We start from the raw sequence: 15924 nt of genomic DNA on the forward strand, positions 1-15924 counted from the left end.
TGTAGATGTTCTTTATCAGGTTGAGGAAGTTCCCTCCTCTACTCCTTGTAGCTGTCCCAGGTTTTGGATACTCTGCTGTTTTGTTTTGTTTTGTTTTTCCTCTTTAGTTTTCAGTTTTAGAATATTCTATTGTCATATCCTTAAGCTCAGAGATTCTTCCCTGAGCTGTGTCCTATACAATAATGGGCCGATCAAAGGTATTCTTCACTTGTTTTCTAACTTTTTGTATTCTCTCTTAAAATTTACACCTCTCTGTTTACCATATATATTTATTTTTGCATGTTGCCTTTTTTTTCCATTAAAACTCTAAACATATGAATCAAAATGGCTTTTTGTTTTTAATTCCTGGTCTGACAATTCCAACATTCCTTCCATATATGACTCTGGTTCTGATGATTGCTCAGTCTCCTCAAACTGTACTTTCTGCTTTTTAGTAATTTTGTTGTTGTTATTGAAAGGTATTCATAATGCACTGGGTAAAAGAAACTGTGGCAAATAGGTCTTTAGTAAAATAGTGGTAGGGAGGAGGAAGGGGAGTTCTATAGTTCTATGATTAGGTCTGTCTTTCAGTTAGCTTGCACCTCTGGACTGTGAACTTCACCAATGCTTCTCAGTCCCCACCTCCCCACTTTCCTTCAATGGAAAAAAACAGCTGAAGGGGGCTGGAGTTATGTATTTCCCTTCCTCTACATGTATGGCTAGAGGGGCTCAAATTGGGTTTTCCCTTCCTCTGGGCGGAAGGCTAGACTTGGCTGGTGTTGAGTATTTTTCTTCCGCCATTTAAACTGTGGCAAAATAGTTTTGCCTCAGGGCCGATCTTGTTAAGAAAAGCAGAATGCTCCAGTGTATTACAAAATGGCTCCTCCTCCTCACCCGAACCCAACACCCAACCCCAACCCCAACCCCTACCCTAGCACTGGCTTCTGCAGAGGTTTCTGCTCTGGTAAATTGTGGTTCTCTGCCTATCTGTTTCTCTAATTTGGGGGGCAGCAGTTTACCCTGTGACATCACTTCTATGAAGGATCTAAGAAAAGCTGTTGGTTTTTTAGTTTTTTGAGCTTCTTACTTGTTGAAGTCGCAATTCCTAAGCTCCTTCTTAAAGAAAGAAGAGATTCTGGGTTTTGAGATATATTTTTAATTAATGGTTTTTACGAGTGCATTGTATATTAAAACTATTAACCCTCTGTATGGTTTTATAGATATTTTTCACAGTTTGTCAATTGTCTGGATATATTACTTATATTGTTTTGGGGAGCATAGGAATTTTAAATTCTTATGCTATCAAGCCTACAAAATTCGCCTTTTTGGTCTTTGATTTTATGGCACACTTTGAAAGGCCTTTCTACTACCAAGATTACTTTCACCTATGTTTTCTTTTTGTACTTTTACAGCACATTTACATTTCATATCCATCAGGAATTACTTAATTTTTATAAATAGCTGACAGGCTGTCACAAAATATTTACTAAATATAATAAGTCTATCATGTTTCAACTGATGTAAAATTCCACCTTTATCTTAGACTAAATACTTATAGATTGAGTCTGTTTCTAGACATTACTCTGGCAAAACAAAGAACAAAATACCTGGTTACACAGAAACAGGTAGCTTCCAAATGGGGCTGAGTAGCTGAAGACAGGCAATAAAAGACCAACTTTTCATTGTTTACCCTTTTGAATTTTATTTCATGTACTTTGATTTACCACTCAAAAACATCAATAAAAAATTGCTTAAGTTCTGCTTACTAGACATGATGGAATTATAATATATTGCCGCTTTCTGCAAATTACATTGTAACCCCATAACGCATCTAAATAACACCTGAAATCATATTTTTTTTATTTTAAAACTGAGTACTAATCTAGTCAATGGAGAATAGTGCAAGTGCTTCAAATTATGTCTTGAACTAGATATTTCTCTGCCATTTAACATAAACACAAAACCATTTTTCACCCTAGAGGGAAAAAATAGCTCTTCTGTCTAAACCCTTAATTGCTGTAAGTAAAGCTACTACCTCAAATTTATAAGAACCTTTGATATGCTTGATTCCTTATTATGTGTTATATACAGATACAGCCATCATAAGACATACTTTGCTTTCTTCACTGTTAGCTAGTAAAATTTTTTCTATTAATATCTAGTCAAATATTTAATTCAGAATCTAATCTTTCTATTCTACTGCAATCCAATTGTTGTATTTTTAATATTATTTCTTTATAATTTGATTTCAAGATCAGATCCAAATGTGACCTCTTGTAACCATAATACCATAATGCTGACTAGACAAGACCACAGAAATATCCATCTGGCAGCTGATGGAAAAAGAACAGGTTTTGTCTTTTAAGCTGTTCTCTTTAAGATCCTCTCTCTCACACTATTTTCTAAACAACTATTAAACTCATTTAGTAATTTTAACCTTTCTCCAATAAAAAATATTTCAAGCACTTGAAAATACTCCTTCAATAAAAATGGGAAGGTGATCTAGTATGTAGTCTCATTAGCAAACTCGTTAATAATTACAGCGATTAAATACTATCTCTGTGTCTGTAATTCTGCTGTCACTACCTGCTCTCCCTGCTCTCCTAGGTACTTTTTTTTTTTTAACGAACTCCTTTAAATGTAGAAATACATATTCCACATACTCCCCAGGAACACTAAGTGAAGATGCAGAAAAGAAAGCAATTCTTTTAAGAGCCTATTATCTAAGGTTTCAAAACCCTTTGCATTTGATTCACATAACATTATCATCTCCATTTAACAGGAAACAGACTGACTTGCCAAACATCATGTTACTGCTTCAGGAATAGGTCTCCTGATAGAAAGACTTTTGCCCTAAATATGCTACCTCCCACCATGATTCAATTCAATACCCAAAGAAAATTGTCTTTACAGAGCACATGAAGGAAGCACTTCACACAACAAATGAATAATAAAAACAATTTAGTATTTAAACAATTTTCTATCTTCCATACAGGAAATGATCTCAAGTATGCCAAATAAGACTATATTTTAAAAGGTTCTAGGCAACAGGTAATGTTCTTCCTTTTGTCCCACTTTTAGAGCCTTGCCTTACACCATGAAGCACTTATTTAATGGCCACCTACTAGAAGATCTCAACTATCCAAGGCACAGCCCAGCACACAAAGATCAGAAACACCCACTACTAAAATCTAAGCACTTTCCATGAGAGGCTCCTCCTCAGACCAACAATACTCAACCATATCGGATATGATGTCCCTCTTCCATAAAACATTTCCCAACTTCTGCTTTGTCACCTTAAAATGAAATTAATAACATTCCTACAGACAACTTCAAACAAATCCATATACCCTAAATAAATTATAAATGGAAAAGGGAAATGAAAATAATTTATAATAGGATATGTATTTCAATATGTTAATCCTAAAACAAAACTGATCTACAAGAGATATATATGTAATTAGTAGATAAATGTAATTAGTAGCTACAAATACAAAGTTGTTTGTGATGCAATTTTCACCTCTTGGTCAAGTTGGGAACAAATCTTCCTTTCATGCATACATTAGTTGCATGTGAAAATAAACAATGGAAAATTAAGTCTCAGTTAAAACCGTGACTTTATATGTAACATGAAGGTTCTAGGTTCTGATAAGTTACAAATAGTACACAAATGTCAGGCAGGATACTCCTAAACCATGCAGGACATTGTGACATTCTTTGTTCAGCATAGCCCACACATAGCAAAAAAGTATTGCATTCCTGGACCCACCAAATGCCAGTGATTAACCCCCGTCATTCCAACAAAAATCAAAAAAAAATTTTTTAAGTCTCCCAACTTCCCCCTAGAGGGCACTCCCCATCTGAACCCACTGCCTTAGACACAATTCAACTAACACAGTATAATGCAAAGAATGCTTAGGAAGCACGAACTAAAGTTTCAGTTTTGTTACCTCTAAGCTATGTGGTCATTGGCGGTGAGCTATCTAAACCTCAGTTTCCACTGTATTAAAAGGATATAAACACCACCTAGGCTTTTGGGGGGGTGAGGTAGACTCAACAACATTAACAACATGGGTGTAGCAAGGGTAGGTGGTTCCCAACATATGGCATACTGAGATGTGAAGACGGGGGCTATTTCAGATGAAGAGCAGCAAAACGTAACATGAATATGGAGGAGGCTGAAGATATAGTGAACACACAAACTGAAATATAACACACGGCAGCTTAGGAACATTTCAGATAGCAGCCAGCAGTCCTACATATCTCAGCAACCCCTGAAAGCATTACTGTATTACAATACAGTGAAATAATTAATATTCAGATTGATGACCCCCAAGTTAAGAAGACAAGAAAGACTCATCTTTAAAAGACTTCCACTGTACATGGCTGACATTTTGTAAAGTTGTGATACAGTACTTCAGAGAGTGACTATCTAATAGTATTCAAACTTTTAATGGGCAATTACCTATCCTAGACACTGGGAAAACAAAAAGATATCTAACATACCATACCTGTCCTCAAACATTTTACCATCCAGTAGATTAGACATCAGAAAAACATAGCCATAACATAAAACAGATTGACACAGGCATTAAATATAAATTGAAGTAATAAATTATGGGAGCCTGGAGAGAATTATGAATAATTCTAACCGAGGAAAATCAAGGCCCTCTTCATGGCATAGGACACTGGAAAAACAAGGATTCTGACAGAGAATTGGGAACAAGTCATTTAAGAAAAAAAAAATGAAGTCCACAGAAAGTCACTGAGCATGAAAATACAACTTGGCTCAGAGAAGAGAGGTAGGTAAAGGGTAGATTAAGGGTTGGGAACACAGTAAAAATTAAGGCTGTAAAAAAAATATTTTAGGACCTGTTCATGGAGGAATTTGAATGTCACTCAAATTATTTTGAATTTATTGCACGAGTCTTTCAGAAAACTAGTGTTTATGTGGCACACCTGATCCCCAAATAATGCTGAACGATGGCCAAAAATAGAACTCTGAACAAATGCAAATTTTCATTACCAAGACCCCTAAAATTAAACATTCTTAATATGAATAAACAAAAAGAACCTAAGCTGTGAGTAGAAAACAGCTTCTGAGCTCGTTTCTTAAATAAGCAAAATATTACTAAATCTATTGAACCTGGGAACTCAAAAGAACTCAGGATAATCTTAATCTTATACGCGTCCTTGCCTTTCTTCCAAGCAAGCCTGAGAACTTCCTAAACATGTTATTTAGCATTACTTCATATCACCCCTAAAGAGCAAAAGGTAGCCTACTGTATTATTAGCCTCTTTTTAGTATGGGGAAACTGAGGAACAAAAAGAATAAATTATGGTATAGTCACCAAATAAGCTATTATGTTTTCTTGGACTTTAATTAAAGGCTCGAGGCCTATATCTCAACCATTATTCTTCGTGCCATCTGAATACTAGAACTATTTTTCACTGTCCTCTTAACTGGAAAAAAAATATATATATACACACACACACACACACACACACACATACATATGACTAAACGTTTAGCTCAATTTCTCAATCTGATACCGGCACCAAAAGTTTTAAAATTCTACCTCTTGAACTATGCTATCTGCAAAAACTGCAAAGTGTACCCAGTAATCCAACCTCACAGAAAATAAGACAGCTGGAAATAGCAGGACAGGGCAGAAATCCTAGGCCCAGCTTTACTTTGAATATCTGGCAGGCTCAAACATGTCTGTAAAACAGGCTTTGCAGATGCTGTAATGGAAAGGTGCCCTAAAAGGTCCAGAACAGCGTTATCAATACTACACCCACTGCTGCAAACACGAAACCCAAGGCTTTCCTCCTTGCCCCTCCCTGCATTGCACCATACCCCACCTCCAGAATCCTGCAACACCAGAAGGCCTGTGCAAGTATCCTCCGGAAGTTTCCCTTAAAATGCAGTACTTTAAGGATGCCCCCAGGGCGCTGGGCCTCCGTGAACAGTGAGGACACCGGATGTGGCTAAACGCAGACAAAATCTTGCCTCTTCAGAATCTATGGCCTGGTCCAAGCGATTCAATCTGACACAGTTTCTGCTACTAATTTTTCACACACGCAACGACAACCCCTATGTTCAAGTCCATTTCCCCAGCCTCCCGCCACTGCCTCCCTCCACGCCGGGTGGACATCCCAGGGACTTAAGGAGGGGGCGGGGTTAGAACGCAGGGTCAGGGCGAGACCGCCTGGCTCAGGCTGGGGTCCCGCCAGCCGAGACCCCAGATCCCTGCAGACCAGACCTGGCCTCCGCCAACGCGCCGCTACTGCCACCACCTATCAGCGGAGCGCAGGGGCGGGGCCGGCTGGCTCCACCAGGGATCCACGGACAGGCAGGGACGGGCGGGGACCGACCGTCTCCCCACGCAGGCCGCTGTGCGCAGACATCGGGCCCAGCTCCCGAGGGTGCCAGCTCGGCCCGGGGACCTCGAGGAGCCCACAAGTGTGAGGCCTGCAGCTGGTGGCCTGGTCCGCCCCGCTCGGCGCCCACCAACCCTGTAGGTGGGGTCCAAACCTCCGGGAAGATGGTGTCCTGGATGATCTCCAGAGCCGTAGTGTAAGTGCCGATCACAGCGCCCCGTAGCCCACGCAAGGCCCTGGGGAGGTGTGGGGAGGGCCAGGGTCCAGAAGGAGAAGGGAAGGTCTGGGCCTAGGCGGGGGTGGGCTGGTCGGGCCTCGGGCCTGCCCGGGGGCTGGGGGGCCCTCGGCCTCCTCACCCTAGTCCACGTTGCTGCGAGGCTCCCTGCGGTGGACGAGGTTCCAGTGGCTGCGTCTGGACTGTGTGAGGCTCAGCCGCCCTGCTGCTGCAGCGCTGGGTGAGCAGGATCTCGGGGCAGTCTCGGGGCAGGCAGAGCGCGCTCCCCGCTCCCTCTCCCTGAGCTGAACGGCACCGCCCTGCCACCCGGGAGCTGCGCGCCTTGCGGCGGCGCCCTGCGCAGGCTCCGCAGACGCTGAGCGTGGCAAGCTCAGCGATCCTCCCGAGGATGCAGCCGCCGTACTGATCCTTTGTATCCCGGGGCTGGTGCGTTGCAATGTCTGGCTGTGCTGCTGGTTGCCGTTCGGTCACGTGTGGTAGGAGGAGAGATTTGTCTCAAAACCCTAGACAGCTCCCAGCAGATCCCTGGGAACGGTCCCAGTTGCCGCGTGATTTACAGTTTACCGAGAAAGGAGCTCATTGTTGTATGGTGACACACGCCTGCTCTCCCAGATTCCAGAATTTGGCGGTTTTAGCGGAAATACTTGTTAAGTGATTGAGAGGCGGCAGGTGCCTGTTACCTTTGTTCAAATTATCGGTGCATTTCAAATTATCGGTGCATTTCATTGTGATCTTACCACAAGTGCTACAGATCGACAAAAAAATTCCTTGAGTTGTGTTTACTCTGTAAAGGTATTTGTTTGACTACAATTTAAACTGATTTGCCCTCATCCTTTAAATCTTACCCCCCTCCTCCTAAAAAAAAAGGCACAAAGTAAACAACAGTGACGTGGTTACAGCCAGGGACCCCTGGATTTATTATTCATGATCTCTGTAGGAGTAACATCATCTCAGGAAATGTTTTCATGAGGCGGCTTGCTGTTCTAATTAGCTTTAGAATGTGGGGGAATAAAAACCATTACCAGATATTTAATTTTGATTCTAACTAGCGAGAAAGCTAAATTTTCTGTGAATTTTGGATTTATTTGATTTGGGAGTGAATTAATAGTTTAGTAGCCTTATTCAACCTGATTTGCAATAGCATTCAGATTTTGTCACTTGATTGTCTTAATACAGTTTTTTCTTCCTTGGTACAGTTTCTAGTTTTAGAGCTTCAGAGTTTCTTGTATTTATCTGTACAAAACTAAAACTCAAATAAAAGCATATCACAGATGTCATCCGGTTGTTTTTTAGCCTTTTTGGGTCTCTCTTTGAGTGTCATTTACATAATATAGGCATACATTTTTTGACCTAGTAGAGGTTTATCAAGTGTTTACACCTAGAAAATCAAGTGCCCCTTTAAAAAACTATTTCTTTCCTCTTCCTTTCTTTCTTTTTTTCTTTCTTTCTTTCTTTCTCTCCTCTTTCTCTCTTTTTAACTTTCTGGGTTCCTCTGACCAGTTCTTTAATGGATTAAAAAAATGTGAAGCATAATTGATTTTATTTCATTTGCATTACTCAAATCATATTTTTGTTTTTTATCATTGACTGTGAATATGAATGTCTTTTCTAGGTGCTCTCTATAACACAACAGTTAGTAACGCAGTTGATCTTAATGAAACTGACAGTTCAGGTACACTATACCTACAGTACAGATCAGAATGTCAAGTCTTATAAGGGTTACACCCCGTGCTATAGGGGTTAAACAATGAAGGGAGAATATTTAGTTGGAGAATCAGAAAAAGCAAGGGAGCCCTGGCTGGGTGGCTCTGTTGTTTGGAGCATCGTCCCATACACCAAAATGTTATAGGTTCAATGCCCACTTGGGCATGTACCGGAAGCAACCCATCGATGTTTCTGTCTCTCTCTCTCTCCTTTCCTCTTTCTAAGATCAATAAACATATCCTCAAGTGAGGGTTTTTTTAAAAAGTTTTAAAAAAAGAAAAAGCAAAGAAGATTACATGTGGGGTGGTCCTTAAAGGACAGGCTGAATTTAGACAACCAAAGATGAAAAAGAAAAGGTTCCAGATAAAGGCATCACTGTGAGCCAAAGCACAAAGGCGGGAAAGCTCAGATTAGTTGCAGAGATCTTGAGGGACTCGGGGAGAGACAAAGCTGGAAAGGTAGGCTGGGGCCTGTTTCAAGGAATTTCAGGAAGAACTGATAGATTTTATTAGGTAGCAATGGCTTTGCTTTGGAAAATTCTTTCCCACGTTGTATGAGATGGTTGTACATAGAGAAATACTGAAGACTTAGAGGGTTCCCTAACTGGAAAAAGGGTATTATAATTTATAGCCTGTGACACTAGAAGCTACAGAATCTAAAGTGTAACGAAAAAGAAAGGAAGCAAAAAATGTGAGGGAGGAAAGGTCATGGAAATGTTATTTCATGAGACATTGAACCATTAGCGAGTTAGAAAGCCCACTTGTCAGGAAATGGAAGCATCATTATATTTTGCCCCTTCGTTTATCAGTTTCTCTACATCTGGACACTGAATGTTTTCTGTTCCCTTGATTATATTATGAGGACACAAAAGATCAATCCGAGGATCTACACAAAAACTTGGAAACCTTTTTTACACCAGGAGATTGAATTTACTTAATATTCTTTCTAACCTGCTTGAACAACCAGCTAGTCCTGAGCCTAAAGAAAAATCACACAGTTCTCAACATGAACCTCTGGTGGCACGCCAGGGAACACAAGTAACCTCTGTAACCAGAGTCCCCTATGTGCATGACCACCTTCTTCCCAGACCTTATGGCAGACCATTGCAGGGAAGAACACTTTGGAATCGGGCCTGGATGACAGTTAATTAATAGTTGTGTGGTCCTGGGAAACATACTATACCCATCTGAGCATCACTGTCCTTGTTTTAAAAAGGTTATAATATTTACATCCTTAAAACTGTTGTAAAGATTAAATTAGTTTAACTAAACCACACCAAACGTGGTACCTCACATTTATTGTACATTAAAAATATAATACTTTTTTTTTTTTATGGATGAAGAAAGTAAGTTGGTATGGAAAGAAATATCATTCGACTACCATTGCGAAACCTGGAATTTACACCTAGTGTTGGCTACATTAACCAGCTTAATGGCTTTGAGTCAGCCTGTTACTGATTACAGACCTCAGTGTCTGTCTCTAAAGATAAAGGATCTCCAAACTTTTGCACAGCTCTAGCATTCTGTGATGGTGTGAGAGGAATTTTCATTAAAATCAATGTACTTTACAGACAAGATTCAAAGGTTAGTTGGCAATTATTAAGGTTATAGTAATCTGAGATCACCAAACAATATTTCATTCATACATGATGCTTATGCCTTACCTTTTGAATCATGATTCTTACAGATTGAGGGAAATCCCACTTTTCTAGCTTCCCTTTTGTTTTTTTTCTTTTTTAATCCTCACCTAAGGATATGTTTATTGATTTGAAAGAGAGGAGGAAAGGAGGGGGAGAGAGAGAGAAACAGAAACATCAGTGTGAGAGAGAAACATCTGTCGGTTGCTTCCTGTATGTGCCCTGACCAGGGATCGAACCCACAACATTTTGGTACATGGGATCACACTCCAACCAACTGAACCACCCAGCTAGGGCTCTAACTTTTCTTAATTTGTATATATAAGGTAGCATCATGGTAAAGACCAAGACTAAATCCATTGTCTGAATTAAATAGCAGCTCTACCATTTATTGGCTATAACATACCCATAGGATTAAATGCATTTGTATACATAATGTCCATAGTCCAGCGTTGTGCACATGGTAGATACTCAATAATTATTAGTACTTCTTATCAGAACAAGGAAGAATATATTCCCCAATATTCCCAGCATACTGAACATTTAAACTATTTTCAGTATACCTTTGTCTTTCAATCTCTGTGTTAGGAGGCAGTTATAATGAGAGGAGGATAAAAAAAGAAAGCTTTCTACTACTTTTTTGTTATGCTGTAAGCATTTCCTACATTGCTCTGAGATCTTATTTTATATCTTTTATTTGATCAGGCCAGTATTCATAATTTTCATAGCCATTCATCAATTTTTTTAATTTTACTTTTTAGATCATTTTTAATATTTCATTATAAATAATGCCTCAATGTAATTATAGTGCTAAAATGAACATCATTTATATATACTTTTTCTTTTTATGTGTTTCCTTAGGATAAATATCCCAGAGGGCTATATCTGAGTCAAAGACTGTGAATACTTTTATGGCAATAGGTATGAATTGCCAGGTTGCTTTCCAAAAGGATATTAATATTTTACATTGCCACCAATAATGTGTGAGTAATATCTTTATCACAATGTAGCCAGATTTAGGGAGTTTATTTTTTTTATATTTTCCTAGTAAGTATAATGGATCTCATTTTCTTTTTCATTTGAGTTATTAGCAAGGTTAATATTTGTCCTAATATTTACATATTATAGTGCACATACTGTGTATGTATCTTACCCATTTCTCTCTTGATTACTTGGTAATTTTCTTGTTGGAGTGCCTCACATAATAAAGAAATTAACCTTAAGTCATATCTGATGCAAATATGTTTCTCAATCTAATACTTCTTCAGATATTTTGTTTTTAGTGTATAGAGAGTGTAGTTTTAATGCAGCTTAACTCGTTCATTTTTTACTTTGCTGTTTTTCACTTCTAAATATAAACTAATAATTGCTCCAGCTATTTGATAAGAACTACTTTTTCATATCGAATTAGGTGAATTTGGAGATTTCCTTCTTCATACATCAATATTTCCCTTTTCATATTAGTGACACATTTTTATTTTTGTTTCACAGTCTTATTACCTGGCAATACTAATAAAACCTCAATCCTCTTTCTTCAACTGATTCTTTTCCATTATATTTAATGGGCGCCCTGAGAGTCTAAATTGCATGCCTTAAAAACCATACTCCAGCAATTTTCTCCCTTTCCAGCATCAACTGTTTTCCCTCTGCCAGATCTTTCTTGTCAGCATTCAAACATCTGTTATTTCTCCCATCTTAAAACAACAACAAAAACTCATCCTATGAAACTTTTTATGTCATTACCCCATTTCTCTCCCACTCTTTAAAGCAAAAACTCCACAAAAGAGCAGTCTATATACACTTTCTCCACATCCTCTGTTTCAGGTCACTGTCAAACACATACCATTTAGCCTTTGCCACCCTCAACCACTTGAAATTGCACTTTTCTAGGTCAACAGTGACCTCCATATGACCAGATTGTTTGGTCCACATCTGACTTAGCAGCTTCTGATACTATTGCTCACTCTGTCCTTGAAGTATTTTCCCTTGCTTTTTTTTGTTAATAACTCACTGGCTACTCCTTTCTCAGTTTTCCTTCCTACGTTCCCCACTGCATGCTCTAACCTCTTCATGTTGGCATGTCCAGGGCACAGTTCTTAAGAGTTTTACTCTTCTATCTACATTCCTGTGAAGAATCTTACTAATTTATATCTCCAATCCAGACCTCTGCTGAACTCATGATCATACATACTTTCAACTGCCTATTAACTCTACTTGGAAACATCTGACAGTCATCTTGAACTTAAGCTATCTAAAACTGAGCTCCTGAATTTCCTTTTTCATCTTGCCTCTCTGGCAGCCTGCCTCAGCTCAATTAATTACAACTGAGTCCTTTCTTTTGCTCAGGACAGAACCTTGGAATCATCCTTAATTCCTCTTGTCCTCTCATTTCCCACATTGAATCCTGCAGCAAATCTTGCTGGCTCCACCTTCAAAGTATTCCCAGGATCCACCCACTTCTCATCACCTTTACTTACATTACTTTAGTCCAAGTGTCATCTCTTAAATGTATTGTTATAATAGCATCCTGCTTCTGCCCTTTGTGTGTTAGTTAAAATTATTATAGATTTAATGAAAAACAGCGTAATTTTAAGTCCTTGTGGAAGTTTTAGGGCAGTCACAATTTATAAGTGATATATTTCTTCCTTTATATGTGCTTTAAGTATTTTTAAATGGTTGTAAAACCTCCATGATGGCTAAAATGCTTTTCAGTTTTGGTAGATTTTATCTTTTATATACCAGTTTTTGTGAGATCCATTATGGGAATGGCTTAAATGTTCATGGGTTGTATCTAAGAATAATGTACTTACTGAAATTGATATTAGGTAATAAGAAAGAGGTAGATAAAAGAAATGATCTTTTCAAGGAAACTGAAAAAGTTAAAATCTTAAAAATATAATTTGTATGAATGTGATACAAGAGGTCATCTTTACTGTCTTCCTTCATTAAGACATCCTAAACTATTGGGTCTTATTTTCTTTTTTCTTTTTTTTGGGGGGGGGGTCTTATTTTCATTGCATAGACCAGAACTTCCAACAAGATTCCTTTATTAGCCTTCTTTTCAGAAACAACTTTGCTTTTGTTCATTTTTTGTTACTGATGATATTTTAACTATTTCTTTTCCACTGGATTTTTTAACCCTCTAGGATAGAGATTTTTATATTGTCTATATTCAGTATAGATGTAAATGTTCAAATAAATGGTATATTACAATAATAATGGCATAAATTGGGTAAATATCGTAAAATATACATATTACTGTTTTGATTGTCACATTGAAAAAGATTACTGCTGAGTCTCTTTGCAAAGCATGAGCTTATTTTTATGTCATTGATTATGCATTTTCATTAACTTCAAATTTCATACTTTTTTTAGGTTAAGTGAAAGAGTAAATGTACAAATTATGCTGTTATAAATGTCTTTATGTTTACAAAACTGTCAGTTAAGGGTTTAAATATACCTATTACTTAAGTAAATTTACCAGCTGCAGTCATGTTAACTTTACAAAGGTCATTCTGACTGAAGATCAGGACAGATGTTATACAACATACTGTAGACAGAAAACAGTAGCAGTGGGATGGAATTAACAGTGGCTTAAGATCATTTTAAGTAAAGAGCAGACTATCTAATATTAGAATATTATACAGCTATTTCATAATGATATTCAAAGTATTTTTTATTTCTTTTGAAGATCCTTTAAATATGTCAGGGTTTCTTAATGTAGCACTATTGACATTTTGGACTGGATAATTCTTTCTTGGGGGAAAACTGTTCTGTGCATTGTAAGATGTTTAGTAGTATCCCTGTCCTCTACCCAAAAGATGCCAGCAGCACCTGCCAGTTATGATAGCCAAAAACAGCTCCAAATATTTCCATATATCACCTAGAATGCAGAATTGCCACTGACTGAGAATGAGTGTGCTAAGGGAAGAAATGTATGGGAGGGAATGACCATGGACCTGTGCGGTTCCATTTGGTAGCCACCAGTAACATGTGGCTATTTTAATGTAAATTAAGTAAATTTGCCCTGGCCCAGTGGCTCAGTTGGTTGGAGCATCATCCCCTACACCAAAAGGTTATGGGTTCCATCCCCTCTTGAGGCACATTCAGGAGGCAACCAATCACTGTTTTTCTCACATCAATGTTTCTGTCTCTCCCCCAACCTTTTCTGCCTCTCTCTCTCTCAAATTAATAAACATCCTTTCTCTCTAAAGTTAATAAACATATTCTCAGGTGGGGTTTAAGAAAAAAACATAAATACAATAAATAAATGTGGAATATAAATCAATTTAAAATGAACTTCCTTAATCACACTGGCCATACTTGAAGTGATCAATAGCCACTCAATCTTAGTAGTTACCTTATTGGACAGCACAGAAATCAAACATTTTCAGCATTGCAGAAAGTTCTAATTGAGTGATTGTTTATGAAATACATTCTGTTCGGTATCCCCATCTAAAAATGGCCAGTTGTTTACTGTTTGTTGCTTCTGAATATTTTATGGGAGAAATTAGAGGCTATAATGGTATTTGGAAATTCATAAATATCTCAGGATATCTCTTGCTTAAGAGTTTTCTATATAAAATACTGTTTCTGATCAGTCTGTCATAATATTTTTACTATTTGAAAATTAATTTCTATTCATTATTTACAGAGAATGGCCCAAAATTGATGAAATGTGATTTACAAATTATAATTTCCTGGTCCTAGAAGTTGTTAGGATATTCGAATTTGAATACACAGCCAAAGTTACCAGAATATTGCTTTCCTTACTATTAACAGTGTCATCACCCTGGTGGTATGGCTTAGTGGATTGAGTGCTGGCCTGCGAACCAAAGGGTCACTGGTTCGATTCCCAGTCAGGGCATATGACTGGGTTGTGGTACAGGTCCCCAGTTTGGGGCACACTAGAGGCAACCACACATTGATGTTTTTCTCCCTTTCTTTTTCCGTCCCTTCCCTTCCCTCTAAAAATAAATAAATATATATTTTTAAAGGTTAAAAGGGAAACATTCCTTAACTTCAGAAAAGCAGAACACGCAAGGAGATTATGAAAGCAAAACTGATAGGAAAAATATAAACATAATAGGTGTGTACTGGCCAATAATTCAAAATATAATTTTAGAATGTACTCAAATATATTATTGCTGAGAACATTAATATTTTCAAGTAATGATACGTTCATTTTAGAAAAGAATTATTCTCAACCATAAATAAAACCAAGCATTCTGCTGTAGAAAATTTTTATCTTATCTCCTTTCTGAGAAATGTACTAGTTTGCTGGTATAACAAAGTACCACGAACTTGGTGACTTATGCAACAGAACTGTATTGTCTCACAGTTCTGGAAGCTAGACATCCAAGATGAAAGTGTCAATAGTGCTGGTTCCTTTTGAGGGATCTGGGGGAGAATGTTTTCCATATCTCTGCTGGCTTCTGGTGGGTTGCTGACCATCTTTGCATTCCTAGGCTTGTAGATGCATCATACTGATCTCTGCCTTCACCTTCCACATTGCATTCACCCTTTACATTTCTTAAGTATATTTTATTGATTATACTGTTACAGTTGTCCCAATTTTTCCCACTTTATCCCCCTCCACCTGATACCCTCCTTCCCTCCATCATCCCCCACCTTAAGTCATATCCATGGGTTGCGCATGTAAGTTCTTTAGCTCTCCCTTTCCTGTTCTAGTCTTAACATCCACCTGTCTGTTTTGTTCCTACCAATTATGCTTCTTAATCTCTGAACCATTTCCCCCTTTCTTCCCTTTCCTCCTCCCAGCTGATAACCCTCCAGATGATCCCCATACTTATTCTGTTGCTGTTCCAGTTGTTTGCTTAGTCTGTTTTTGTTTTTTAGATTCAGTTGTTGATATTTGAGTTTGTTGTCATTTTAATGTTCATAGTTTTGATCTTCTTTTTCTTAAGTTCCTTTAACATTTCATGTAATGATGACTTGGTGATGATGAATTCCTTTCACTTTACCT

General features: G+C 38.0%; 1 protein-coding gene across 2 annotated transcripts in view; it reads left to right on the top strand.

The window, feature by feature from the left end:
- Nucleotides 1–6194: 6194 nt before the first annotated feature.
- Nucleotides 6195–15924, top strand: part of REEP3 (receptor accessory protein 3) — an 84728-nt gene continuing 74998 nt past the window's right edge. Inside the window, exon 1 of one of the 2 annotated variants that reach the window (XM_090278084.1) lies at nt 6195–6559. In XM_090278084.1, the coding sequence (XP_090134210.1) occupies nt 6528–6559 (32 nt within the window). In that variant the 5' untranslated portion in view covers nt 6195–6527. The remainder of the gene's footprint in view (nt 6560–15924) is intronic. The other variant, XM_090278083.1, reaches the window with a different exon arrangement.

This window comes from Furipterus horrens, unplaced genomic scaffold (assembly GCF_987537825.1).
Source record: "Furipterus horrens unplaced genomic scaffold, mFurHor1.1.pri manual_scaffold_5, whole genome shotgun sequence".
Taxonomy (NCBI): Eukaryota; Metazoa; Chordata; class Mammalia; order Chiroptera; family Furipteridae; genus Furipterus; species Furipterus horrens.